General features: G+C 44.6%; 1 protein-coding gene across 2 annotated transcripts; it reads left to right on the top strand.

The window, feature by feature from the left end:
- The first annotated feature begins 26 nt into the window (after positions 1-26).
- relb (v-rel avian reticuloendotheliosis viral oncogene homolog B) lies at positions 27-18,241 on the top strand. 2 transcript variants are annotated; one of them, XM_061218316.1, is made up of 11 exons: positions 27-2,929; positions 4,790-4,804; positions 4,964-5,139; positions 7,581-7,913; positions 9,188-9,348; positions 9,620-9,711; positions 12,236-12,367; positions 13,683-13,787; positions 14,220-14,435; positions 15,779-15,850; positions 16,653-18,241. In XM_061218316.1, the coding sequence occupies exons 1-11, from the start codon at positions 2,887-2,889 to the stop codon at positions 17,129-17,131; spliced, it is 1,824 nt and encodes a 607-aa protein (XP_061074300.1). In that variant the 5' UTR covers positions 27-2,886; the 3' UTR covers positions 17,132-18,241. The 2 variants fall into 2 exon arrangements, with proteins under 2 accessions (XP_061074300.1, XP_061074301.1); XM_061218317.1 differs by lacking the exons at positions 27-2,929; positions 4,790-4,804; positions 4,964-5,139 and adding an exon at positions 5,897-6,357.
- Positions 18,242-27,265: the final 9,024 nt, after the last annotated feature.

Here is a 27,265-nt window from a genome sequence, read left to right on the forward strand (position 1 = left end):
GGTTAGGGGGTTGGGGGGGGGGGGGGGGCGGGGGCAGTGCATATCTCCATATTTTATGACTGGGTTGGGGGAGGGAGGAAAAAAAAAAAAAAGGAACCAAGCATGATTCTGCTGTCTGTGGATTCCTTGTGAATTTTCATTCCATGTGTATGCCTTGCTTTTGGGGCAACTGGTAAAACTGGCAACATTATCTAGGCTGGGCAAAGGGGGTGGTCTTGTCTGTAAGTTGGCTGACCCTACCCAAACACTCCACACGTTGAGGCTACCCTAGATTTTATACACGATAATTGATGTTCCAAACTTAAGCAGCCTTGTAGGTATTAATAACTGATAATATTAACAATGATGTTGACTCGATTTTGTTTTTCAGTCCGTTTTTTTTTCTTTTGTATGTACTGAAACTGTACAGAATCTCAGCTTGTATTCTTGATAATACTGATGTCAAACTATATTGTAGCTGATGTACGACGTGTAATTTTGCCCCGGATTGCCCAATTGAATTTCTGCTGCGTTTGCACTTCTAGCCGTAGCTGCAAGGCCTCGTTGTCTAATACAGTACAGTCCCAACATCTGGTTGTGTATGAAATTAATGCATTTTTTGTTTATAATTTTGGGTGCTGTACATCTCAATTAAGAAAGGGTATTGTTTTAATACTTATTGAATTCTGACCACTCAATGTTCATATTTATAGTGCTGCAGGAGAGCGATTTCAAGATGTTTTTTTGTTTTTTTCTTAACAAATGTCTACAAATGAATTTATGAAGAAAGCTTGAAAAGAAAAAGGATGATAAAACGACTGGGCCCTTGGGTGGTTAATTTCCTGGTTATAAAAGAACCTAAAACCAGCCAGTTTTCGGTTGGCCCTTTTAACGTGACCCTTTACGTTCGGACGTATTTAATAATAGCGTTGAATATCTTACCCAGAGGATAGTAAACGCATTGCGTTTGTTGGGTTTCTGTGAAGAGATGACCACATCCTTGGATCGGAACCAGCTGGTACCATGTCGCCCTGTTGCCTTTTTAGCATTGGTCTTTACAGTTAGTTTCTCGTGAAGTACATACAACAGCTCCAGAAACTTGCCCCCGTGCAGTGACTCAACTCTGCTATGGTTGCTCATTGCGCTGTTGTGGGGTTTATAACTACAATTCATCATAGTAATCGGGAGATTTATTTTCCTATTTGGCTTTCAGATTTCTTTTTTTTATTGGACTTCATCCAGGTCCTGTTACAGGAAAGTGAAACTGAATTATTTGTGAATTGGGAAATGTAGGCTACAGAGACGGTACTGAAGGTCGGTTTGTGAGGTGCACTGGCCTTACAAGGGCCTTGTACCCTTGAACAAGGCAAATTGAAAAGCGTGCGAGTCGTCTATAGGTGGCAGCATTTCCCAATTCTTCAGTTTGCCTCTAACATTCAGCGCACTTCTGTGGGTGTGAAATGAGCGCAATACCGCAGATTCTACCAATACTGGTTAAACTGATAGGTGGCGATTCATTTGTCAGTCAAATACCTTGAGGGCGACTCCAGGCGTACACTTCCATCGGGAAATTTATTGCGACAATTCGGGCGAATTTACCTGGTTGACTAGGCAACGCATACGTTTCTCCCCTCTACTTTCTCGTTTCTGTTCGTTCAATCTGCGTCTCTCTTCGAACGCGCGATTAATGACACGTTGTTGATGACCAGGCGAGAACCTTAATTATCTGGAATAAATCTGGCAGCTAGCCTAGTTTTACACGTTGAACGATTGTTATTTATTTCCTTCTAAATATCAATCACTTGGTACGTTCCGAGAGACGAGGGCTCTCGCATTCTAGTCAAACGCTTTGTAGATTGCGCCCTCTTCGGTTTAAGCCTAGCATTTTAAGTAGGGTGACGCAACCGAGCGAAATTCAGACGGAAAAAATAGGCTGTGTTGTCTCACCACCGACGATTGCAGATTGACGTAAATTCGTAACCCGTTATAGCCTACGTTGCCATAATCTTTAGGCCCTATCTGCAAAATATAGCATACAGAACTACGCGGAACGGGTAATAAAAAGTATAGCGAAGTATCGCGTCCATTTTAATTACCGTAAAGCATTGCTAAAACTGCCACACGCAGTAAAATTGAGTGAGCGACGCGCCTGGTCGTATATGATGTCACCCCACAGGCACAAGAAGAGGGGAAGGTGTAACTAGCCTCGCGCGGCTTCCACTCTGGAAGGATTCGGCATAATAGATTACAGGAGTATGGGGAAATGTTATCTACCACTATACAGTTGTAGGCTATGCGTTATAGTCTGTGTCCGCCATTTCGAAAGTTAATCGAAAATTACTTTTTTTTTTTTTTCAAAGTAAGTAAGTAGCCTATAGCAACGATACAAGTTACCATTACCTGAAGTTCGTTTGCGTCGACATGGTAACGTGCTTTGGGGGTTTTCCCAAACTGACGTAAGGGGATTTCCACTATTGCAGATCAACCCACTTGAAAACCAAACGTAGAACGAATCGAGAAGGAATTAGCAAAACATATTAAGTGCGAACGTACTTATAGGTATAGGTTTACTGCCCTTCGACGATAGTCACAGTCTCTGGTTAGTTGGTTGGCATGGCTGACGTCTGGAAGAAATAAACGAACACCGCCTACAAATCCTTGTTTATAGTCTACACTAGACCGATCCTTAAAGAGTAGATTAGAGAAACTGGCCGACACCAGACAAAGGAAAATACTCTATCGTTTTAAACCATACGAGACCATGACCGATACAGTCTTGTATCAATCGAGTTGAATTTCAATTTTTCTTCGTCGTCCATTGTGGCGCTCAATAACAACGCGACTTGCTGATTCGCCGAGAAGGACTAATACGAAGTTGCATTGGTGTTGAAGAAGTACAAAGAAACAATGATAAAAATGAGCACCAGGGATCCTACGCATGGCACTGCAGGTAGGAGAACGGTTTCTACAGCATTTTAAGAATAGCTGTGTCTAGAGAATGAAGCAACAGTGATCCCATATCGGCTAGCTAATTAGATGGGCTATAACCTACAGTAGGCTAGGCTAACTGGGCCTTCTTACAATTTCACGTGAAAGTTTCATGCACAGTTATGAATACGACAATGAATGATGTTAGTGTTAGGGTTGTGAATAGTTCATGGGTTGATCATGGCCCAACACCTCGGCTCTGTCCATGATTGTAGTCGGCAAAGTAGTAAGACAACACCCAAGCAATGTGGCATAACGTGAGAGAGTCTTAAAGGCATTTAAACAACATTTGTATAGAATTTTAATGAAAAGTTAAGGGGATCTTATGTTTGATAATACGAATGAATGTGACTTATGTCACTTAAAGACTTAGTCGCAAGTAACATTCAAGTCGTTGTCTTTTTATTCGTCTTTGGCATTCACACTGAATCATACTGTAAATTATATATTGCTATTTTGTTAGTTCTACAAGCAATGTTCAAATAGCATAGGTTTACATAGCAAGATCTTTTGTATGTAGCCTAATATTAATATCACATGTGATCTGTCTGGAGGATCCATGGACCGTAGAAAAGGGAGGATCGCATTTTTGAGGCCTGATCTCAAGTCATGCGATTCTGGTGAGGCCCAGTCACATAATTGCTGTAGGTCCAGCGAGATGAAGCGCCCATTTAGTCCATTTCCAGCGCCTTTACTAGTTAGATCAGCTCTGGAGCCTACTCACCATAGTTTTACCAGCTCAAGCTATGTTTTGAAACAGCTGGTAGCTGGTATTTCAAGCTGGTCACAGTTGGATTTTACACGAAGGTACCCTACTGTATTGGCCAGGTGTCCCTTGTCAATAGCTATAGTGCTGGAAAATGAAAACTCGGTGGAAGCGAGTTAGTTTTGCCGGGTTGGTTCGCCATAGCCTAGGCTACCGTGCAGAAATTTCATAATTAAAAATTAATGACTGGATTGAAGAAAAAATGCGTGCAGCATGATGTTTCTGGAAATTGCAAAGAAAACTATTGTTATGGTCAAGAACATGCAGCCACAGGTTGGGTTAGGTAGAACGTGCTGACGTGGTGCGATGTAGGTTCCAGGTTTACGTTGTGAAGGCGTTATGATAAACTAATGATAATGCTCTATGTTTACAGTGTTATAAACTATTGCCTACTTTATGACCGGTGCAGTTGCGTTGCATGAGCCACCGGTGGTTTATTGTCAACACGTGTTTAGTAAGCTTAGCCACATTAGCTACTAGATATGTTGGTGATTCTTACATAATTTAAATATTGATGCTGGCTGTTTCACTACCGCCTTTCATTAGACAACAACCCACAGAGAGAGGGAGAGAGATGCAGAGAGATAGATAGATAGAGAGAGAGAGAGAGAGAGAGAGAGAGAGAGAGAGAGAGAGAGAGATTGATTAACATACAGTTGTAACCATTATATTACAGCAAGTGCTAGTTTTTGTTTTGTTTTATACTGTTTGAAATGGGACTGGTGTTTGTCCAACTGTATATCGCTGTATATTAGTCTTGAGGCCCGCACGCTTTGGTTTCTGTGTGATACACCTACTCGGTATCTCTACAAATCGGTTGCTGTTCTCACTCACGTTACAACGCTACTACTATGGCTGCCAAGCGTGGGGATATAATCTGTCATAAAAAAATGTAAATAAATATATTTAAAATAACAATGGATATCGTTTGAGTCAATGCCTGCTCCCCCTCCCCCCATTCACCATTCACAGATGGTTGTATAATGTAATTTGATATTTTCTTGCTTTTACAAGTATTAATAATGATGTTGCCTTCTCTTGCTCCCTTTTCTTTAGATCTCTCGGAATTAGGTGAGTATTCTTAAATTTGTTTTGTTTTGTTTTGTTTTGTTTTGTTTTGTGCATGAGTGCCTTTTGGGTTATTGCCTATTTTCATTGGCATGTGGAGATTCCGAAACTCCACCCCGTCTGTTGGCCTCAGTAGTTGACGGTCCTCCTCCTCGTCGACAGATTTGATCGATGAGTATGTGGCAGAGAACACAGCGAGGGATCAGGCCAGCCAGCCCCTCAGGTTGCCGGGCCCGCCCCCTCCTCCCCAGGACTCGAATCTGCTGGAGCTGAGTGTGACCCCCCGGCGCAGAACTCCCCGTCCCGAGGTGCTGGTGTCCCGAGGAACAGCGCCCCAAGTGAGTCCCGTTTGTCGCGGGGGGGGGGGGTTGTCATGGCAACCTCAAATTCTGTTTACCCCAGGAAGCCCCACCCCAACGTCTGTTTTTCGGTCTGTTCTCCCACGTTGTCGCGTTTGGACCGGGCTGTTATTCCTCGTCTGATTAGTCTTGTGTTGCACATCATTTCTGAAGAAGTCCTTGCTCATAGTTTGAAATACGTGTACAGATTCATGGTTATGAATCATGCTCTCTTTATGTTGCCATGGTGACACTGAGGCAGAGAATGTTTGCACGTAGCAGAAACGGTAGCCTTTTCTGAGAAGGCGCGCGTATCATAGCACCTGGCGTCTGCTTCTGAGGGGGTTGATCAGACTCTGAGGAACCCGCGGCGTAGGCCCGTTCTACGCTTCGGCGAGTCCGAAGCGTGAGAACTCTTGGGAGAGCGGCGAAAGGGGAAGGAGCGAACTCTCGGCGGGCTGATGGTGCCGTTATCACCTCTGAATGTGGAAAGAGGCTAACGGTTGCCTCTGACCCCGCAGCACGTTGCTCGGCTATTCTGGTTTCGCGGCGGAGCCCCGGGAGGAAGCATGTGCATCTGCTGGCTGCAGCTTAGGGGGGCGGAGAAATGAAAGCGCAAAAGGGAAAAGATCTGTAATTTGATTCTTACTTTCGGTTTGTTCCTCAAACGGTGCAGCCTCGCTCGTTGTCGTTGCTCCCCCCCCCCCCCCCCCCCTCCCTGCGAGTTGAAGGCACACCCTCCCACCCTGGCCAACTGTAATTGGTTGGGTTTCTCGGAACTACACGGTTTCCTGCTCTGCAGCGACGACCAGCCTGGTCTCCCCAGGCTGTCTTTGTTAACAATTTATGTTGATTTCCTGGTGTGCTCAGACACACACACACACACACACACACGCACGCACACCTACACACACACAACACATTCCTTGGACTTGGACTTCCTTGGACTGCTCGGACTGGGCCCAGGCTCCAGTGCACGCACGCTCGCCATCGAATGTTGTTTTTCTTTAAAGTGGCTGCTCTACTCTGAAAAATTTATGCAGTCTGGAGTTTTTTTTGTTTTGTTGTTTTTTGTGATTGCGGTTGTTAATGTTTCTGGCTCAAAATCAGGCTGAGAACCGGGGAAGAACATAGCAGCACGTTTTAATTTTTTAAATAATTTTTTTTTTACTTTTATTTTTTCTTTCTTCTGGTCACTCGGGGGCTGGGAACCATAAGGTATGGCAGTGGATCACGGAGAGTGCGTTTATGCATGCGTTTGTGTTCCGGTGGGTGATGGGCTGGAGTGTCTGGGACGAGGCAGAGCCGGCGCGTTTGCCTCAAGTTAAATGTTTCCAGGGCAAAACAAAGCAGCTCACGCCAGGTCAGACAAGAAACATAATTATGCGGGTTTGCGTAAAAATGGTCCACCGCCCTTCAAGAAGGGCGCACGGTCAAGCTGTCTGTTGCGTGGGTTTTATCGTAAAGATCAGTTTGCACACCTGACTTCATGATTGTGTTTCATGTTTTAAGCTCTGAGAGAAAGGAATGATAGTAACCCAAGTTGTTTGAAGCTGTTGACATCTGAATTTTGAAAACCCCACGCAGCTTCCTGTATTTAACCCGGTAGTGAGCTGAGGACTTCACTAGCAGTCGGGGATATGGTAAAAACCTGGCAAATATTTCCGGTTAATCTTCGGGGGACGTAAGGTCTTTGGTAGTGTAATTCATTGTGTTCATGTTTTGAGTGGTTTGATCTGTCTTCAGTTGCACATGTGTCTATCATTTACATTTACATTTTAGTCATTTGGCAGACGCTTTTAGTCCAAAGCGACTTACAAGTGCCTAGGTTCTTCCAGAAGTTAAAGCATCACATCCATAACTAGTAAAATACACATGAAGTGCTGTTCTAAACAAAAAATACAGTCATCGTAAATGCAAGTTTTTTTTCTCCTTTTTGGGGTTAGACAAGAGGGATATCGGAAGGGGGGGGGGGGGTACAACATGATACTACCATGTTTTGTCTGTGGATGTACGGCACGTTTGTATTCCTGATGGTAACATTGACAGTAATGATTTTTATATGTTTATCTGGATAAGAGAGCTTGCCAAATGGCTGTAATGTAATGTGATGTAATGTAATGTAGCGTAGTGGTTAAGGTACATGACTGCGACCCGCAAGGTCGGTGGTTCGGTGTAGCCACAATAACATCTGCACTGCCGTCGGGCCCTTGAGCGAGGCCCTTAACCCTGCATTGCTCCAGGGGAGGATCGTCTCCTGCTTATTCTAATCAGCTGTACGTCGCTCTGGATAAGAGCGTCTGCCAAATGCCATTAATGTAACGTCATGTAACGTGACGAGAAACTTTCACTTTAGCCGTAAAATAACTGAACCGTATGGTAAATGTACGAACAGGAACAGGCAGTGCTGGTACACCCGTGTGGCCCTCTCTCTCCCATAGGTGCCGTTGTCTCAACCGCAGCTCGGCGTCCTCAGCAGCAGCAGCATGACATCACCCGTCTCCCACCCCCGCTACCCGGGGTCGTCCCGGCAGACCAGGGGGTCCCGGGCAGTGGGCCCCACCGCGGCGGTGCCAGCAGGCGGGTCGACCCAGCAGCAGCACCTGTCAGAGACGCGGTTCCTGGAGCGGTTCCTGGAGGCCCCGGTGCTGGAGATCGTGGAGCAGCCCAAAGAGAGGGGCATGAGGTTCCGCTACGAGTGCGAGGGCCGCTCGGCCGGGAGCATCCTGGGGGCCTCCAGCACCGACTCCCACAAGACCCTCCCCGGCATTGAGGTCAGCCCGCGGGTCCCTGCTGAGCGCTGTCACTCACACAAGGGGTCAGGGCGCGAGGGTCACCTCCCGTTTCAATTCACAAGCGAACGGAGGAAATCCTCGCGAGGCTTCGTGGACACGTTTGCATTCGTGAATCTCAGTTAATTTCAAACCAAAATTATTTAAATCAGGTCTTCATTGTCCTACAAGGGGATAACTGCAGCCAGACACTACAGCACAACACATATTCCAACACAATGCTCTGAAAACCGTAAAAGACTAAAACCACAAGTTCATAAATACACAACGTAATTTAATTTCTACATTTCTAAACTCACTTACCATGGAAATGCGGAACGATTGAGTTTTCCTTCTGTCTGGTCACATCGCATTCCAGAACCTGGTTTAGAAATCGGCATCAGGGGAATTTTGATGGAAGGTACCAGTTTTCCCGGGAGAAGGGGAGTTCCCCCAACCTCAATGTGGCTTCTCTCGAAGAGTAGCACCTTGCATCGGCTGCAAAAGTGTGCAAGGATGCATCTAACTGAAATAGGAAGTCCCCCCAAAAAAGGGGGTCCACCCCTCAGTGTGATCATATAGGAGGGATTATGCGCCTCTGTTTTTGTGCAAGCAAGTGCATGGTTTAAAAGGCACATTTGTGGCCTTCTCCTCTGGAGAACATTGAGTCCACTGTGCTCACACCCTCAAGTGGACCTGAGCCATCTGTCAGTGCATCAGGTGTGGCCTTGTTTTGATTCTGCATGATAGTGAACAAGCGTGCCTAGAACTTTCGCTCTTTACTAAATGCTGAAGCGACGATGAACAGTCATTATTGCACAAATGGTTTGTAAAACACGGCAAAGTGAATGATTTGCTAAAAAAAAAAAAAAAGTGCAAAAAGTTCAGGTTATTCAGTTGTTCTGATTGAAATCTTTTCAAGATTTTCTGAACATTTTGTTTTCAACAACTGTTTTGGTCGTATTTATGATGAGAACTGCACTGAAGGGGAGGTGATTAACCCCTTATGGGCCGATGCAACCTGTACATTTCACCTCCGCTTACAGCACCAGCGTTGTATTTCATCATATGACTGTTTTTCAAGACACATGACCGTTGAAATGCTTTGTATGTCCTAGGCCTTTCTCTGTGTTTTCTATAGGGCCCCTTAAAGAGTTAGAGACACTTGGAATGATGTCTCTCTCTCTCTCTCTCACACACTCCCTCTTTCAGGTTAAAGGGTGAGTGAGACACATGGAATGATGTCTCTCTCTCTCTCTCGCTCCCTCTTCTCTTAGATTAAAGGGTGCAAACCAAAAGCAAAGGAAATAAAGGTCACTGTATCCTTGGTAACCAAAGACATCCCACATCGCCCTCACCCCCACAGCCTTGTGGGTAAGGACTGTGCTGACGGAATCTGTGTCATCCGCCTGAACCCCTGCAGGACCTGTCGGCACAGGTAACCCCCCCCCCCCCCCCAAGATTGTCAGATTGCTTCCTGTCCCACCCAGCGCACACTCACACAGGGAGGAAGCCTCATGGGGACCTGGCCTCCTAGAAGTGATTTTGCTTAAATCTATTTCACTAGCAGACACTTGATGTCATTGCTTGTCTGAGGCCAACTGGGGAAGGGAATTCATATCAGATAGCAGAGCTATGTATATTCGCTGACTCTATGTGTGTGTGTGTGTGTGTGTGTGTGTGTGTGTGTCTGTCTGTCTCCTTCCCAGTTTCTCTAACCTGGGAATCCAATGTGTGAGACGCAAGGAGCTAGAGATGGCTCTGGAAAAGAGAAGGAACCAGCACATTGATCCATTTAACAGTAAGTTAGACACGCATATGTATGTGCATGTATGTCTACACACACACGCACACACACACACACACACGCACACGCAGTTAAATGGGGTTACCTGTAATTGAAGATAGCTCTTCGCTGTGCCTCATGGGCACTGCGGCCACATTACAGACGTGACAGCAGGATATTGTAAAGACTGCTAATTGCCATATACTGTATTATGTAAAACCTGTCAGCGCCAACAAACAAAAGAGAAACAGTCACAGTCGGTGCATCTTCCTACGCAGTTGCTCGTCACATCCCATGGAAAAAAAGGGTAATCGCTGCATTGCCGTTTCACCACCGTTTTTTGGCCCCAACACCCTTGAGAAAGTTATAAAAACCCCCTACTTTTGAATGGTGGGGGAGGTGTGGTTTCTGTATTTTGGTAGCTCAAAGTGAGTTTCAAACCTCGAAGGCAGGTTTGAAATGAGACCGAGACATGTTTTGAGGCTTTGACACATTTGATTCAAAACAAAAGCCCCCCAGGGATAACATTCACCTGGGAAAACTGTAGTCCCGATGAGGGCAGGAGACTAGACTGTGGCTGGCATTTGTATTGAGTCAGCAGTTTCCCTTCTGCATCGCTAATTGCCTATCTTTCCCTATCCATCCCTTGTGCATTCGCCTTGTCCCAGGTTTGCCCCATCGATGTGGTACTTTTGAATTTCTGAAATCATAGGTAGCAGGCGTGCCAACCAAAACTGGAACAGGATTTGGCACAGTGGGCTAAATCTAAGTGTAGTCTGCAAAAAAAAAATTAAAAAAATAAAAGAATAATAAAAAAATAAAAAATAAAAATGGTTGCATGCGCGCATCTGAAGGCCTGGGAAGCGAGAAACAGGAAGTGCTCCTCTGGTTGGAGTTCCGTGCTTGATCACGTGACGCGTGGGTGCCTCCAGCCCGTGCTCTCGGCATCTAAGCGGAAGCACCTCTCAGGCGCTGTTCAGGGCAGAACAATGGGCTGAATTTCGCCACAGACTTTACTGGGGAGAACAGCGTTATCGCAGAGATCCTGCTGTGAAATGGCAACACGGGCAAAAAATGTGTCCCCCGAGAATCCTGATAGGGCACGGGATTCTCTGTGCAGTGATTGGACCCTGAAGGGGCGGGAGTTCCAGGGGGTGAAATGTAACTGGCTCGTAGCACCACTCGGGGAGGGTGGAGTTCGGCTGGCAGGAGTCCCCAGCCTCACTGTGTGTGCCTCAAAGTTGTAGTTGTCTTGGTACGGTCGCTACAGACTTGGCCTTCCTATCTTGTGTCCTGGACATATGTCCATGGCCTTACAACCAATCATATACGAATTGTACCGTATCTGACATCTGTTATATAAAATGTAACGTAATGTAATGTAATGCCCAACAGCGCCTCCTCTGGCCAGATCAGTGCCTGCAGACTGACTCTGCCAGCCTCTTAAATAAAACGCTGTCCTTTGGCAAGACCATTTCAAAACAACTATGACTGACATTTAGGCCAGCTGGGCTTTTCAACTTGGGGATTGGATAAAAAAAAAAGATTTTTTAAAAGGATGAAAATGTTCGTTAAAAGGATAAGAGTTATCGACTTCATTTTAGAGTGGAGCCTTTTCTGTATGTGTGGCGAAAGAGGAGTCATGTAAGCAAGTGCTATGAAGGTGGAACTGGTGACTCTCTTGTGAGACTTGTCTTTCACTTTCGTAAGCAGCTGCGAGGCCCTGTCTGGGATCACTCTGGTGTAAGGGCCAGGCTTAGTGCACTGGGGGGGGGGGGGTCTGGCCCCTGGCCCCTGGCTCCCTCCCACCCCTAGGGGAAGGTAATCTCCCTGTTCATTCCATTTCCATTTTTAAAGTGAAGACGTGGAGTGACTCAGAGATTCCATTCTAAAAATTGAAGCAGTTGATTGATGCAAAAAAAATGAAAAGATGTCTTATAGTAATTTGACAAATTAAGAGAACCACTTACCTTAGATGGAGTGAAGTATTGTATAGAGTGAATCTATACTCAGTGAGCAATTTATTAGGTAGACCTGTGCGCCAGCTTGTTAATGCAAATATTTAACCAGCCAATCATGTGGCAGCAACTAAATGCATAAAAGCATGCAGGCATGGTCAAGCAGTTTACCTATTGTTCAGAGCAAATGTCAGAATAGGGAAGAAATGTGTTCAAAGTGACTCTGACCGTGAATGATTGTTGGTGCCAGACACGATGGTTTTAATATCTCAGAATCTGTTGTTCCCCTGTGATTTTCACACGCACAGTCTCTAGAGTTTGCTGAGAATTGTGCGAAAAACAAAAAACATCCAGTGAGCAGCTGTTCTGGGGGCAAAAGTGCATTGTTGATGAGAGAGAAGGGCCAGACAGGAAGCTGACAGGAAGGTGACAATAATTTAAATGACCACGCAATGCAACAGCGGTATGCAGTGTACTGCAATAAGTGCTGTAACTGCTGCACGTTGTATAAAAATAGCCTTATCTCGGCGCAGATCTAAACCGGCTCTCCCTTCTCTCTCTGCTTATCTCCCTCCTCTCAGCCGGCCATTCAAGGAGCATCGAGGACATCGACATGAACGTGGTGCGGCTCTGTTTCCAGTGTGAGGTGGAGATGGAGAACAGGGAGAGGATTCTGATGAATCCTGTGGTGTCCAATGCCATCTATGACAAGAGTAAGCACCCCCCCCCCCCCCGGACAGACCTCTGTAACCCCAGACCGGTTGCAGCTGCGGTCTCTGCGACAGGTGCCTCGGCAGCTGTCTCTCACTCTGGCGTTTTTCTGTGGACTTCAAAGTCATCTTGAGTAGGTTTCTGGATTCGTTGTCATGGCAATTTCTCAAAAATGTTTCAAGAGCATTGTGACAGTTACGGTGCCTTTGCAAAAAGACTCTGACGTGGGCTTGCACAAGTCATCAACACGTCATCCTTTCTCCTTTACTATGATCAATATGTAAGTGCAGCTGCATTATTTCAGTGGAGACACGTTTCTCTTGCTGTTTTCTGGTTGCTAAACATCTAAAACTGTTAGAGAAAACTAAATGATAGTGTAGTTTTCAGCCAAAGATAAGGGAAATCAGGGCAGAATCCATGTCTTGACCTCCCGGCATGTTTGGCTTGGACAATTCCTATGATGATTTATAGAAAAGAGTATTGAATTGAGAGAGTATTTAGTGGTGTGTTTTTAGGAACCTGTGTTCAGCACTGAAACCTCATTGCAGCATTCACATCCTATCTGGCCAGTTTTTTGTTTACCTTGTGGGAATAATTTGGTTTCAGTGTATTGTACAGTTAATGCATTCTTCAACATCCAGTCATCATGTTGGATTGGCACCCATTACCCTGAACCTTAATCTCTAGAATGGCGTAGTGTCAAACTCCAGTCCTGGAGGGCCGCAGTGTCTTCAGGTGTTTGTGGTTTCCTTTCAAGTAAAGCCAATTAAGGCCTTGATACTTTAACCAATGAATGACTTGAATGAATCCAGAACACCCCAAAAACCAGCAGACACTACAGCTGTCCAGGACTGGAGTTTGACACCTGTGGTGTAGTGCATTGCTAGACCAGCTGCACTTACCAGTGCGCTAGAGTACCTTAAATTATACTTATACAGGGGAAAGGACTTGAGCAATGGTTGAGGTTAGGTTTGGCTGAGCTTCAAATGTAACTCTTAAGAGATTTAAGTCAATTAATGTTCAAAAGGGACATTAAATGTTGGTGGGTGCTGAACTGATGAAGGTTGTCAGCACTCTTTTGCTTTCAATTATGTGAGGATTAGTGGGTAATTTAGTCATTTTGACTGCTCAGCCAGACTTTAAGAGAACATTATATGATAAATTATGATATTATGATTATGATATATTAAGCAGGGAATCTAGAATCCAAGCGTGTGGGCTCCCAGCTATAATCTAAAGTGTAACCTGGTTGTGGTAGTATATTGATGGATGCACTTGAGAAACAGGCGGTCAATGTGTTTTTTTCCATGGAAACAGAAGCGACCACCACATCAGAGCTGAAGATCAATCGGCTAAATGTGGACAGAGGGCCCTGTACCGGGAAGACAGAGATATACCTCCTGTGTGACAAAGTGCAGAAAGGTGAGCATCTGTGGAATTAGCTTTAAAAAAAGAACGTTTTTCAATTAAGATGTGTGATTTACAAATTTAATGCAAATGTCACTTTTTTGCATATATCTTTAAATCACCAAGGCAGATGTCTGGGCTTGTGTGTTCATTAATATGTAAATATAGGAGGCAAACCTGGGTCAGATACATATTCAAAATTGTTTAATTCTTTAAATGCTGGTACCATTTTAAACCACCCCTGCAGTTCCCTGGAGTGATTTCAACGTGTTTTGTAACCAAACTACACTACCATAGGATACCATATGAATTGTTAGAAATATTGGTAAAAAATGTACATTTCTTTAAAAGCAGCTTAAAAAACGAATTGTACTGGCTGATCCAGGTGTGGTACACAAAGGGTCCTCCTCCTGGCCTTTGCTAACGGGGCGCTGTGTGTCTGTGCAGACGACATCGAGATCATCTTCAGCTTGGGGAAGTGGGAGGCCAAGGCCGAGTTCGCCCAGACGGACGTCCACCGTCAGATCGCCATCGTCTTCAAGTCGCCCCCGTACCAGGAGCAGAACATCGACGAGGAGGTGGAGGTCAAAGTGTTCCTGCGACGTCTGTCTGACCACATGGACAGTGAGCCCGTCAGCTTCACCTACGAGCCCCAAAACCCAGGTTAGCAACTCCCCCCCCCGCACCCCCTTCCTGTCAGGAACTTCCCCTGTACCCCCTCTTCCTGCAAGGCTGTGGCTGTGTTTGGATTAAAAATGACATCTTTCTGTTTGGGTTTAAGAAGACAGTTTACCTGCTTTGTTAATTGCCTTCAACACTCAATACTCTTTGCGACTTTTGTGCAATTCTTTGTGTAATGCGACAGCAATAGCCTGATGGTTCCGCCAAGGTGACTGCAGAACAGAAGGCTTTTGTGTAAGAAGATCTCAGATTTTTCCCTGATGAGTTTTTTCCGATGAGGCTGAAAAGGCTATGGTTAGCTATGGTGCTTCTTTCAGTTGGGATGCACGGTCAGCGTTCTGTATGTCACACATAGACTGAAAGAGCCCCCTGCTGAAAATCACGCAAAAAATATGCTGGCTATTCGTGGAATGAGCTGTCTGTCTATGAATATATTTGGTGTGACTGAGAGAACCTGGGGAGGGAGGGGTACTGAAACAAAAAGTTTTAACTGTTAGAACAAGCGTTTCGCTTTCAGTTGTGTCTCTGGGGAAGTTCTGAAGTAGCTGAGCTTATGCTGATGTTGCATTATCCACTAACGGCAACTACATATTTCACCCATTGCTGGTAATGAAGAACTGAATAACATTTAAGTTAACACACGTGTATGTTACCAGTATTTTACTTTTTGTGGTCAATAAATAGGCAGTAAAGCAAGGTTGTATTTAACAAGCAGTGCAGTAGGCTGGTAGACAGTACTGTAAATACTTAGGTTCTTGTATCACCGTACAAACACTTTATATAATGTGTTATATTCGTTGCATGTTTTCCTTTCACCATGTGCCAAACAATATGCACAGACATATCTTTCCAGTTGATGTATTAAAGAAAAGCAACATGATGTGAGACGGCACGGATGGTGCAGTGGGGGGGGCACGGATGGTGCAGTGGGTAGCACTGCCGCCTCACAGCAAGGAGGTCCTGGGTTCGAATCCCCGTCGGCCAGGGCCTCTCTGTGCGGAGTTTGCATGTTCTCCCCGTGTCTGCGTGGGTTTCCTCCGGGTACTCCGGTTTCCTCCCACAGTCCAAAGACATGCAGGTTAGGCTGATTGGAGAGTCTAAATTGCCCGTAGGCATGAGTGTGTGAGTGACTGGTGCGTGTGCCCTGCGATGGACTGGCGACCTGTCCAGGGTGTATTCCTGCCTTTTGCCCAATGGACGCTCGGATAGGCTCCAGCCCCCCTGCGACCCTGTTCAGGATAAGCGGGTGAGGATAATGAATGAATAAATGAATGAATGAATGAACATGATGTGACATTTTTGTTTTAAATTCTGTCTGCCTGCAGACCCATATGAAGTAAATCGGAAGAGGAAAATCAAATCCGATATGAAGTTTGCTGACAGGTGCAGTATTGCAGGTAAGTGTCTGTGGGTTTTTTTTCTCGATTTATCTCGAAATATGTTGAGCACAGTGGAGTTGTGGCTGATATGTGCATTTCACATAGCTTTTGGTGGTGGAAGTATGTTATAATAATAATTCAGAGACTGGGTTTGTGACTGTTGTACCCTAGAGCATAGGTACTTAACTCTAGTTGCTTCAGTAAATATCCAGCTATTTTGTGGGGAGGCTTGTCCTGATAAGGCATTGGTCTGGTGTGTGGGTGGGCCCCACAGACCACAGGTCCAGATGAGTCAGAAACCGGTGTGGTGCGCATTCGGATACGGGACGGGAGGGCTTCAGTGGGCTGGGGTAGCCGTGCCTCAGCGCCCCCTGCTGGTCGAGGCTGACAGGTGAAATGCGGTGTGAGCCAACAGAAAAGGAGATGGGCATTAGAAAAAGACTGACAGCGTGGTGGGATGATTGCATTACATTACATGGCATTTGGCTGACGCTCTTATCCAGAGCGACGTACAGTTGATTGGACTAAGCGGGAGACAATCCTCCCCTGGAGCAATGCAGGGTTAAGGGCCTTGCTCAAGGATCTTATTGTGGCTACACCGGGGATCGAACCACCGACCTTGTGTGTTCTGGTCATGTACCGTAACCGCTACGCTACAGGACGACCGGTCATTAAATTGAGATGTCTCCTTCCTGTTGAGTTTCATCCACCTCCTTGTAGATGAGTGTTGAGGACCTGGCACTGGAGCAGACGCACCCAGCTTCTCCTCACCCCCTCTTTGTGTCCCCCCCCCCCCCCCCCCCCCCCCCCCCCTCCACAGCGCCAAGCGAGGTTCTCCATGAGTCACCACCTCCGCTCCCGTTCCCCCAGCACCCCTTCGTCTCCTCGGACCTGGCACAGGGGATGGAGGAGATGCACTGCCCCTCCACCTCCCAGGGCGTCAAGCAGGAGGATATCCTCCTCTCCGGCCTGGACCCAGTAGACTTCCAGGCCATCCTAGAGCTCCTGCCTCTCAGCTACGGGTACCACGGCGCTGGCCTACCCGCCACCGTCGGCCAGGACCCCAACTCCAACTACAGCCTGCTGGACATGGACTTCAACTGCAACATGGGCGACGGGAGGATGCAGGGCGACGGCAGGATGCAGGGGGATATGAATTTCTACAACGACGTGCACATGAACCCCCGCAGCCTGCTGGAGGAACTTGATGGCCCCACTGTCCAGCCCGTGTGCCCGTGCGATAACGCTGACTCCGCCCTGGACCCCCCCATGAAGATGGAGAGCCACATAGATCTCTGAGGGTCGGGAAGGGGGCGACTGGCAGGCGAGCGCCGAGAGAAACGCAGGTCCGAATCTTCACTTCGTCATTATTCCAATTAGACACAAGTGCCGTGTTCATCAACCGCCTATTGGTCTTCCTCAGAAAAAGGACGCTGCCATCGGCATCCTGGCTGTATTAGGAACCGACAAGAGACTGACCGGACAACTGGTCAATGCATTGCCTAAGCAGTGTTGCGGCTGCTGACGTTGACTTGACTGTGCTTAAAAACCCTGGCTTGTACCAGAGAAAATGTGAACAGCGGTGTTCTGTCAGATCTTCAGTGACAAATCTGCTTCATTGTGAATGGCCGGCTCGTTCACGCAGGGGGCAGTGTTGAAGCAAAGAGTGGGACTCTCCGGAAAAATCCATCCACCGGACTGCTGCTTAAGAACGGCAACGGCAAACTGCCACTGATGGACAGTGTGGATGGATGCAAGGTAGCCAGAAATACCCAGTGTAACCAATCAGCCTCATACTGTAGCTCTTAAAAAGGGAATCCAGTTGCCTAGCAACCAACACACCCACTACACAATACCATCGGTCACGTCTCAGGGTCATGTGGTTCAGGCCTCCCCCGATTGGACGATGTGCTTTTGAAGTTAACCGAAAGGGGGGAAATCCAGACGCCCCGCACCTGAAACCTCCCTGTGGCCGGTTGTTCCATTTCAGAGTAGCCCACCATCTTGTACTGCTGTGAAGAGTCTCTTGGCTTGAGCGAACACCCACCAGAGATAAAAACAAATTATGTAAAATGCAATATGAAAGATTCCCAGAATTGTCTATACATTCCAATAATAGTTGACTAGAGATAAGATATGCTTTTAGTAATTGTAAATAAAGTTCGTCATAGTGATAGTGTTCATCAGCGATGTAGGTACAGTAGCATTCATCCTGACAATATGATGTGTTCATAAAATTCTAATACAGCAATTTGGCCATTTTGAAACGGCACTGACAACATTTTGCATGCTGGCAGAAGCGTGCTGAGCACTTAAAATCTTTCCTTCTTATTTTCCTTGTCTGCGATACATTTCTAGTCCACTCATGTGCCTAAACTAGATTTCTTTAATAAAGCAAATGAATGCAAAGCTCTGTGTGCAGTGTCATGTCACACTTCACAAGCCCTTCTCATACAATTTGAATGACGGCTTCCATTACATTACATTACATTAATGCCATTTGGCAGACGCTGTTATCCAGAGCGACGTACAGTTCATTAGACGAAGCAGGAGACAATCCTCCCCTGGAGCAATGCAGGGTTAAGGGCCTTGCTCAAGGGCCCAACGACTGTGCGGATCTTATTGTGACTACACCGGGGATCGAACCACCGACCTTGTTTGTCCAAGTCATTTCCCTTAACCACTACGCTACAGGCCGCCCTAGAAGCACACCATGTGCCTCTTTAAGTGTAACCAGGCCAAGACACTGCCATTCCAAGCTGCTCATTTGCTGTGCAACATAAAATGCCTGGAGCTTAAAGGGCCGGTTCACACAAAAAATTTAATTAAGGTTAATTTTTTCACTTACCCAGTACTCTTCATCCAGGTATAGCTTCACTGAGATTTCATAAGTTTCCTATATATCTGCTGCAGCTCACCATGAAATAAATGGTAAATGGTTGGCATTTATATAGCGCCTTCATCCAAGGTGCTGTACGATTGATGCTTCTCATTCACCCATTCATACGCACACTCGCACACCAACAGCAATCGGCTGCCATGCAAGGCACCAAGCAGCTCGTCGGGAGCATTTAGGGGTTAGGTGTCTTGCTCAGGGACACTTCAACACGCCCAGGGTGGGATCGAACCGGCAACCACATGACTGCTCTTACCGCCTGAGCCAATGATATAACTGACCTCAGCGGGTCCAAGATTTTGTGGCCTCAAAGCACCAAACGTTTTAGTTTGGAAAAACTCAACAGCGTCTCTTTCCAAATACGATGCCGCGGTTATTCATCCTCAGACCTCGGTTTGGGCAGTTTCATCGAAAACTACTTTCTAGTCCACCGACTAGCCTTGCAGAGCCTCAATCAAAGCACTGCAGGATTCTGAGGCGCAGTGTCAACATTGTTCATGCAACGTTGTTTCAAAAACAACGTTGACGCTGTAACCCCAAGTACTGCCATGCTTCGGTGAGGACTTCCGTGTGGATATACACAGTTGGCGTACTTCGTAGAAAGCAGTTTTGGATGAAACCGTGAACAAATTAAGCTCTGTGGATGTTTGTGACTAACCATGTCACTATGTTAGAATTTTTGGCGCTTTGAGGCCACAATACCTCAAGGCACTGTTGTTGAAGGTTTGGATCCCATGGCAGGGGTGGGGTGTCATTTAAACAGTAGAGCCTCCACCTGCTGGGTAGTATATACAGTACAGTGCAAAAGTCTTAGGCACCTGTATAACATTCTGTACTGATAAGATTCTTTCAAAAAGAATTCAATGAAGGGTCCTAAATAAACATACTATACATTTTTGTAATTTGGCAGAATAGTTGAATCTGAATCTGAAATCAATATTTTTTGTGACCACCCTTCGGCGTTAAAACTCTATCACTTTTCTGAAAGTTGCAGTTGTGTAAGACCATCAGCAGGGAAGTTGTTCCAAGCATGTTGGAAAACTTGCCACAGTTCTTCTGCAGACTTTGGTTGGCGCCTTGCTTCTGATCTCAGACAGCCTTGATCAAGTTTTTATGTAAAAGGTAGTCAGTTGCTTACAGTAATATGTTGCTTTTTCTATATTTTATATTAAATACAAAAATGTCTCTGTAAAATTAAATCTTTTGGAAAATGAAAATTAGGAAATGTGTTCTTTCATACTAACGCACACAAATAAATAAGCACATATATTTTTTTTTCTGTATTTAAATATATGAAATAAAGTCTAGCGTGCCTAAGACTTCTGCACACTGCTGTATGTAACAGCACCGGACTTGGACCGAATCCGTCCCGTGCGCGTGCCGACTCCGGGAAGCCCACAGGAGCGGTACAACATGAGTACTGCGTCGCTCTGGGATAGAGGAGGAACGCAGTCAGTGGGGATATATCGCCTCGTTCACTGCTCGAGCGACTCCCACTGGCTGGCTGCCCCGGGGACCTGCGGTTACCTCTTTCAGGGGTATGAGTGGGTCTCCTCCCCTCCCCGCTCTGCACGTGCGTGGCTTGCAGCTGGAGAAGCTGGCTGGGAGGAGTTTGTTTTTGAATAAGGCTGATTGGCTCCGTTCTCCAAAACCAGCGGCGGGGGACGTATGTGAGTGCGCTTGTCATTGAAACACACAGGTTACAGTTTGCCAAGAGGTACTTTTTTTTTTTAAAGATATTTTTTAGGCCTTTTTCAGCTTTATTGAACAGTGTATAGTATAGAGAGACAGGAAGAATGGGAGCGAGAGAGAGGGGAAGACATGCGACAAATGTCGGACGGTCGGATTCGAACCGCCGACGTCGCGGCTGGCAACGAGCATGCGGTCAGTGCTCTACAGGCTGCGCCACCGAGACACGCAAGAGGTACTTAAAAGAGCAACCACAGTTCTGGAAACAAATTGTGGACAGATGAGATGAAGACGAACATATGATGTCAGAGTGATGGCGAGAGCAAGGAATAGAGGAGAGAAGGAACTGCCCAAGATCCAGAGCATACCACCTCATCTGTGAAACACGGTGGTGGGGGCGTTATGGCCTGGGCATGTATGGCTGCTGATGGTACTGGCTCACTGCTCTTCACTGATGATATAACTGCTGATGGTAGTAGCAAAGTAAATTCTGAAGTGTATAGACACATCTTATCTGCTCAAGGTCAAGCGAATGCCTGAAAACTGCAATTGGCTGGCGGTTCATCCTACAGCAAGACAATGATCCCGAACATCCCGCTAATGCAGGCAAGGATTCTTTTTTTTTTTTAAATGGTCAATTCTTGAGTGGCCAAAGTCTTATCACCCAATCTGAACCCAAGTGAGAATGCCTTTCATATGCTGAAGAGAAAGTGTATAAAAGGGCACAAATGAATAAATGAGGCACAGCATTTACAATTTCAAGGCTTTCTCTAGACATCGTTTAGTGTTGTGGGTTCTTGAAAATATTGTATTGTCCATTTAGAATAGAATTTGGAAATGGTTTGCGTTAATTAATGTGTAATCGCTGGATTACATTTTTTATTAAAGATGTGTCCCTACATCAACCTTGAACCCATCCTGAATCCACCCTTTCAGTGGGATCAAGATTATCCTGCTTTTCAATATCAAACCTATCCTAATCTCCGCCATAGAATTTTGAAATACCCAAAACTTAACATTTGATCTAGATTTGAGTAAATTGGACGACAAAATACTGGTCCAATTTCTTAGGATCAGGATCACAGCTTCTAGTTTTGAAATACCCAATTTTGAGATTGAATCCTATCTGATTACTGAAATCCTGCGTAAAGTACTGGGCCCAGGAGACTGCCTGTCACTTATAAATTCACAAAACAGTCTTTGTCTTTCGTCACAGGCTTGGAACCTGGAATGCTCATTTAAAATGTTTCCTCGAGCGCTATTATTCTCGGAGTGAGACGCACCTCAGCAGCCGGTCGAGCGCTCTGCTGTTCTGAAGCCCTTACTCCCTTTTATCCCCGTCTATTTTTAGCTCTCTGGGTTTGTGCCGCCCACGCGCATTCCAATCGCTAAACACACTCGGTCGAAAGTTCTTTAGAAAGCGAGGCATTCTCTCTTCCCCCAACGACACTGCCTCTCGCTTTCTTTGTGGAAGCCGTTTACGCCATAATTACTACTGCGTCCGTTTTACATGACAATACGGATTTTAACGAACGCATGATTTATTTTATGCTGACATGACATCAACAATTATGGAACTATTCTGCAGTTCCAAACACCCAAACATTTGGAATAGCTCAAGGAACAGTTACATTTCTGGGGCTTTGATATTATTACGCTTGAATAGTTTTGACATCCGTCAGCAACTCATAATAAATCCCAAACAATATGCGTCAGCTGTGTATGACGTCATACACCCCACTGGGCAGTAAATCTTTCTCATTGGACATGAGAAAGGGAGCCATTCTGAGCTGGACCAATGGTGTTTCTTGTTGACTCACCAATGGTGAGTCATTACCCCAGGTGGGAGTCGATTCAGGTGGGAGTCTGTGGGGGAGTGAGTAGAAATTCTGTGTGTGATAAAAGATATTTTAAGATACAGAGGTTCTGAAACCTTCCATCTTTACATTGGCAGGTAATGGACATGCAGGGGTTCATAGTCGAAAACAAGGAAATATAAAGTGCCTACGACACAGCTGATACAGCCACATTAGGTCTTATTGCTCTTCAAAACAATGGTGTTAGAGCTGTTAAAACTGTATAAACTGAGTGGATTCAATAAGTGTTATGTTCTTTTTTGGTAGATAATCAACATTTGGTGACCTTCTAATTCTTTTTTAATTCATGACTGTTCTCCAGCACTTACCTGTAGGTGTAGTCCCAGAAGATATTTCATAAGCTCTGTATTATAAAATAAAAAAATAAAAAACTGATGCACTCACATAACAGGCCATGTGGTTTCAGTCAACTGGCTTTTTCAGAAACCTACAGTACTCATTTTATGTCATTGTGTGGGAAAATTCAGACTTTCCTGTCTTGTGCTTGATGGCAAGTGCGATAATTATTCCCAGAAATTCAGTACAGACAGTAACTGATTCTATTTGCACTTACATACTCAAAAGTACATTCAGACCATCCTGTTCGCAGCAGTTACATATAATGATCTTCTTGAAATCACAGGGTTTTTTTTCCTCTGCAAAAAGTTAAATAATATTCTATCCAGCTCTTTACTAACATACTGTTTGCTGTTCAGTTAAACTCTGATTCTCAGATCTCAGTCAAAGAATAATTCACTTGGGCTCAATCTAAAAAAACAACTATATTCAGAAATCAAAATGCATGCTATAGTATGAATAGGCCATAGGCCTCTTGATTTGGGACAAATTGGATATGATTAATGACAGAGGTAGCAACCAGAAGGTTCGATCATTATTTAACTACATATGTTTCTGTCCCTCCATCAACAGTGTTTCTGTCATTAGTCTGGGAAGATATGTGGAGTGTTTTCAGTTGTTGTATCACCAATGTAAAACCAATGGAGCATCTTTCAAGAATATACACAAAATATATCCTGCAATTGGACATACATTATAACTGTTCATTCTGTAACATTGACAGGGAAACAAACATCAGTCTTTTGAATGTCCTTTTTCATCTTTATTTGGAATGAGGAGTTTCTGAACGTGGAGCTTGAAGTAAATATGTTTTGTTATTATTTTCATATTGTTAAATCTTCCAATCGATAGGGTGATAACACACCACACCACATAGGAATTGTTTCTCTCGGTTAAATTAACATTTCCTCCTGGCTCACATCACCAGCACCATGTTTGAATGTCATTGCACATTTCAGGAGGTATCATATAATGAAGACTAAGCTTTTTAAAATTTTATCTTTAATTTTAAATGTATTTTATTTTTAGATTTAATTGACACTTTTCTCTAATCTCATGATATGTAAACTTACTTTGGTCATGTCTGACCATGTTTGGTCAATTGGGTCCATCTCCACTCTTAAACAATACTGTAAACAACTAGGTTGTGGTGACCATACTGAATGGGAAATTCCATGGTTGGCAGGTTGCCAAATGCAGACTGAACGCCCCCACACGCACACACAGGCACACATACACAATGATCCATTCAACTTTGATAAAGAAAACTATACAACAAATAAAGAAGAAAATAAATCACAGACATTTTGTGTACTACTTTCAAATAGAATAATTCTTTTATCCGTATTGGACCAGATATTGTGAGTATTTAATAATATCTTACAGGGCATATCTGTATAATAATATCTTAACAGGGCAGCCTGTAGCATAGTGGTTAAGGTAAAAACTGATGTCTCTCTCTCTCTCTCTCTCTCTCTCACACACACACACACACACACATCAGTATGTACTTCACTGCCAAAGACTGTCTTGCTTGCCAAAAAGATATTTGTCTGTCCAGCCTGCACCCACACAATGATTGGTGGTTGTGCAGGCCACATTTAACTGAGCAGGTTTGACAAGTCTGACGTGTCTATGGGTCTCTGGCTCTTATTATGATCATAACTGCATACAAGTGCATGAGCACCTCTCTGGGGGGAAAAAAACACAAACACCTTTGAGAACCTGCCAGGGGTGCTGTAAAACTATATTTTATACAGGCTTTCTTTTTTTTTGTTCCCAAGTGTGGATCTCTCTCCACACTAGCTTCCACATTTATGAGAAATGACTGGAAGGCACTCACACAAAATATAAGACACAGACAAAGCAAATGGCAAAGAACAAACTAAAATATGCACTGTTTTAGGTTAAAAGAAAAGCTGTAATGGAATTTCAACATGTTTTCAGCAACTTTAATTTATGAAGAGACTGGCCGAAACAAAGCCCAGCGTACACTGTGGCTACCCATGTTTGGGGAACTGCTGATTCACGTACATGCTGTATTAATGCTGAGAAGACATAACATGTGCAATAGACAGATGTACAACAGTGCTGCAAGCATGAGTCATGCTACAAAAAGCTGTTCGCATGATACCACTCAAAAAAAAAAAAAAAAAAATCCCCCTCTTATTTAAGCACGGATTTTAACATTTTGGAACGCCCCTCCCAGAATATACAGCACCGATCATGTGTTTGAATGTCAGGTCGCGCAATAAATCCCTTTGTTCACAACCGTCTCTCCTTTTCCTGGGAATAAGTGGTGTGATTCACACTCTGCCCAGATGATGACATCATACATGATGGGAAATAGCTCAGAGCGTGTTTTGTGTGCCAGGTACCTGTAACCCTGGCCTTCCCCTTTAAAGGCCCCATATTGTGAAAAATTATATTTCCCTTGCTATGGGGATTATAAAGAAGTTGTAGTTTAACACTGTTAAAGTATTGGCTCAGGCAGTAAGAGCAGTCGTCTGGCAGTCGTAGGGTTGCCGGTTCGATCCCCCGCCCGGGCAGTGTCGAAGTGTCCCTGAGCAAGACACCTAACCCCCAAATGCTCCTGACGAGCTGGTCGGGGTCTTGCATGGCAGCCAATCGCCGTCGGTGTGTGAGTGTGTGTATGAATGGGTGAATGGAGAAGCATCAATTGTACAGCGCTTTGGATAAAGGCGCTATATAAATGCCTGCCATTTACCGTTAACCATCTAACTGCGCAGTCCCCAAAGGAATTCACACAACCTGTATGTGGAAACCACATTTAAACAAGCTATTTAGACTTCCGCAACTTTGTGAGGTCACAACACTACCCTCATGTCCGCCTTCAGAAGAAGAAATCCAAGAAATCCAAAACAGAGGTTCATTAATAATAACGAACCTTAAAGACACAGTCACTAAAACAGCCTATTGTTAGTACAGCTCATGAGAGGTGTGTTGTAGAATGGACACGTAAAACTGGACAGAGACTGTTTTTGGTACTTAAAACCCACACAAACATCTTCTTGTGGATATCGGCGCCTAAAATAAAACACTGGAAAGGTATAAAATATGGGACCTCTGAATCGGACCCAAAGAACATGTGACGTAACAGGTGAGGTGACGTAACTGCATAATCATTGACTTTAATGGATCAATTACAAACTGAGTAACAATGGAAACCAGTAGACCCTGGTGTAGAGGGTCTGAATATATAACAAAGCAGTCCCTTTATCGATTGGGAATCACTTCCTTGTTTTACTTCAGTAATGTCAGATTGCATAACCTAATATTTATAAACTCGTAACAGTCGCCCCCTGTAAAGTTTGCTAATAACTGGTGTGAATGTGTAGGGTGATCAGAGATCCATGCGCACAATGCAATACGAACCACAGTAACAGCGATTGCAGTAAAAAAAAATTGTTTAAATGTGGTACAATTAACTACACTGATAATCTTCAATTTGTTTTTGAAAAGGGGCTGAATTTCAGGGCCGTAGTGGGACAATGGGATGTCTGGTCACCCGAGTTCTCGGGCGGTGATTGTGAAATGTATTTATTTGAATACACTTTGGCTTTACAAGCTGTTTTTCCATTATATGCTTTGAGCAAGATCAGATCGGATCTGTTCCACAACGCAGGGTTACTGAGTCAGTCGGATAAGTCCACTGAGTAAAACCCGGAGCAGCTCTTTTTACTTCAGTCCATGTTCCAGATCTGATGGCATCTGGGTTTTACTCAGTGCAGTTATCCAGCTAACTCAGTAATCCTGCTCTTTGGGTTTTACTCAGTGCAGTTATCCAGCTAACTCAGTAATCCTGCTCTGTGGATTTTACTCAGTGCAGTTATCCAGCTAACTCAGTAATCCTGCTCTGTGGGTTTTGCTCAGTGTAATTATCCAGCTAACTCAGTAACCCTGCTCTGTGGGTTTTACTCAGTGTAATTATCCAGCTAACTCAGTAATCCTGCTCTGTGGGTTTTACTCAGTGCAGTTATCCAGCTAACTCAGTAATCCTGCTCTGTGGGTTTTGCTCAGTGTAATTATCCAGCTAACTCAGTAATCCTGCTCTGTGGGTTTTACTCAGTGTAATTATCCAGCTAACTCAGTAAACCTGCTCTGTGGGTTTTACTCAGTGCAGTTATCCAGCTAACTCAGTAATCCTGCTCTGTGGGTTTTGCTCAGTGCAATTATCCGGCTAACTCAGTAATCATTCCTTGTGGAACAGCCGCCTTGTGCCCACATCTATTTAGAAAGCAGTGTATATGTCGTAATACCCCAACTGTTTCAGTTGCATTACATTTATTGACATTTCAATAACATATTATTATTATTATTATTATTATCATGTAATTGGAGGGGGAGCCAAATTGACGTTCCTCCTCCAGACTGCACATATGTTCGGAAAGTAAAAGTGACTACATTGCTGATATCAACATTGCTGCTTATTTTCAAATACTGCTTAATATCAAATACTGATATTTTACTCTCTGTCAGTTGGGATTCATGATTAATTACATATAAAAAACATATGTTGCAATTGATAAAGACATTTTGGTCCATTTCAATTAAATTCAAAGCGTTTATTGAAATAGAATTTTATTGATAAAGCCTCATAGAAAGATTTTATGG

This window comes from Conger conger, chromosome 13 (assembly GCF_963514075.1).
Source record: "Conger conger chromosome 13, fConCon1.1, whole genome shotgun sequence".
In the NCBI taxonomy this organism is placed as follows: Eukaryota; Metazoa; Chordata; class Actinopteri; order Anguilliformes; family Congridae; genus Conger; species Conger conger.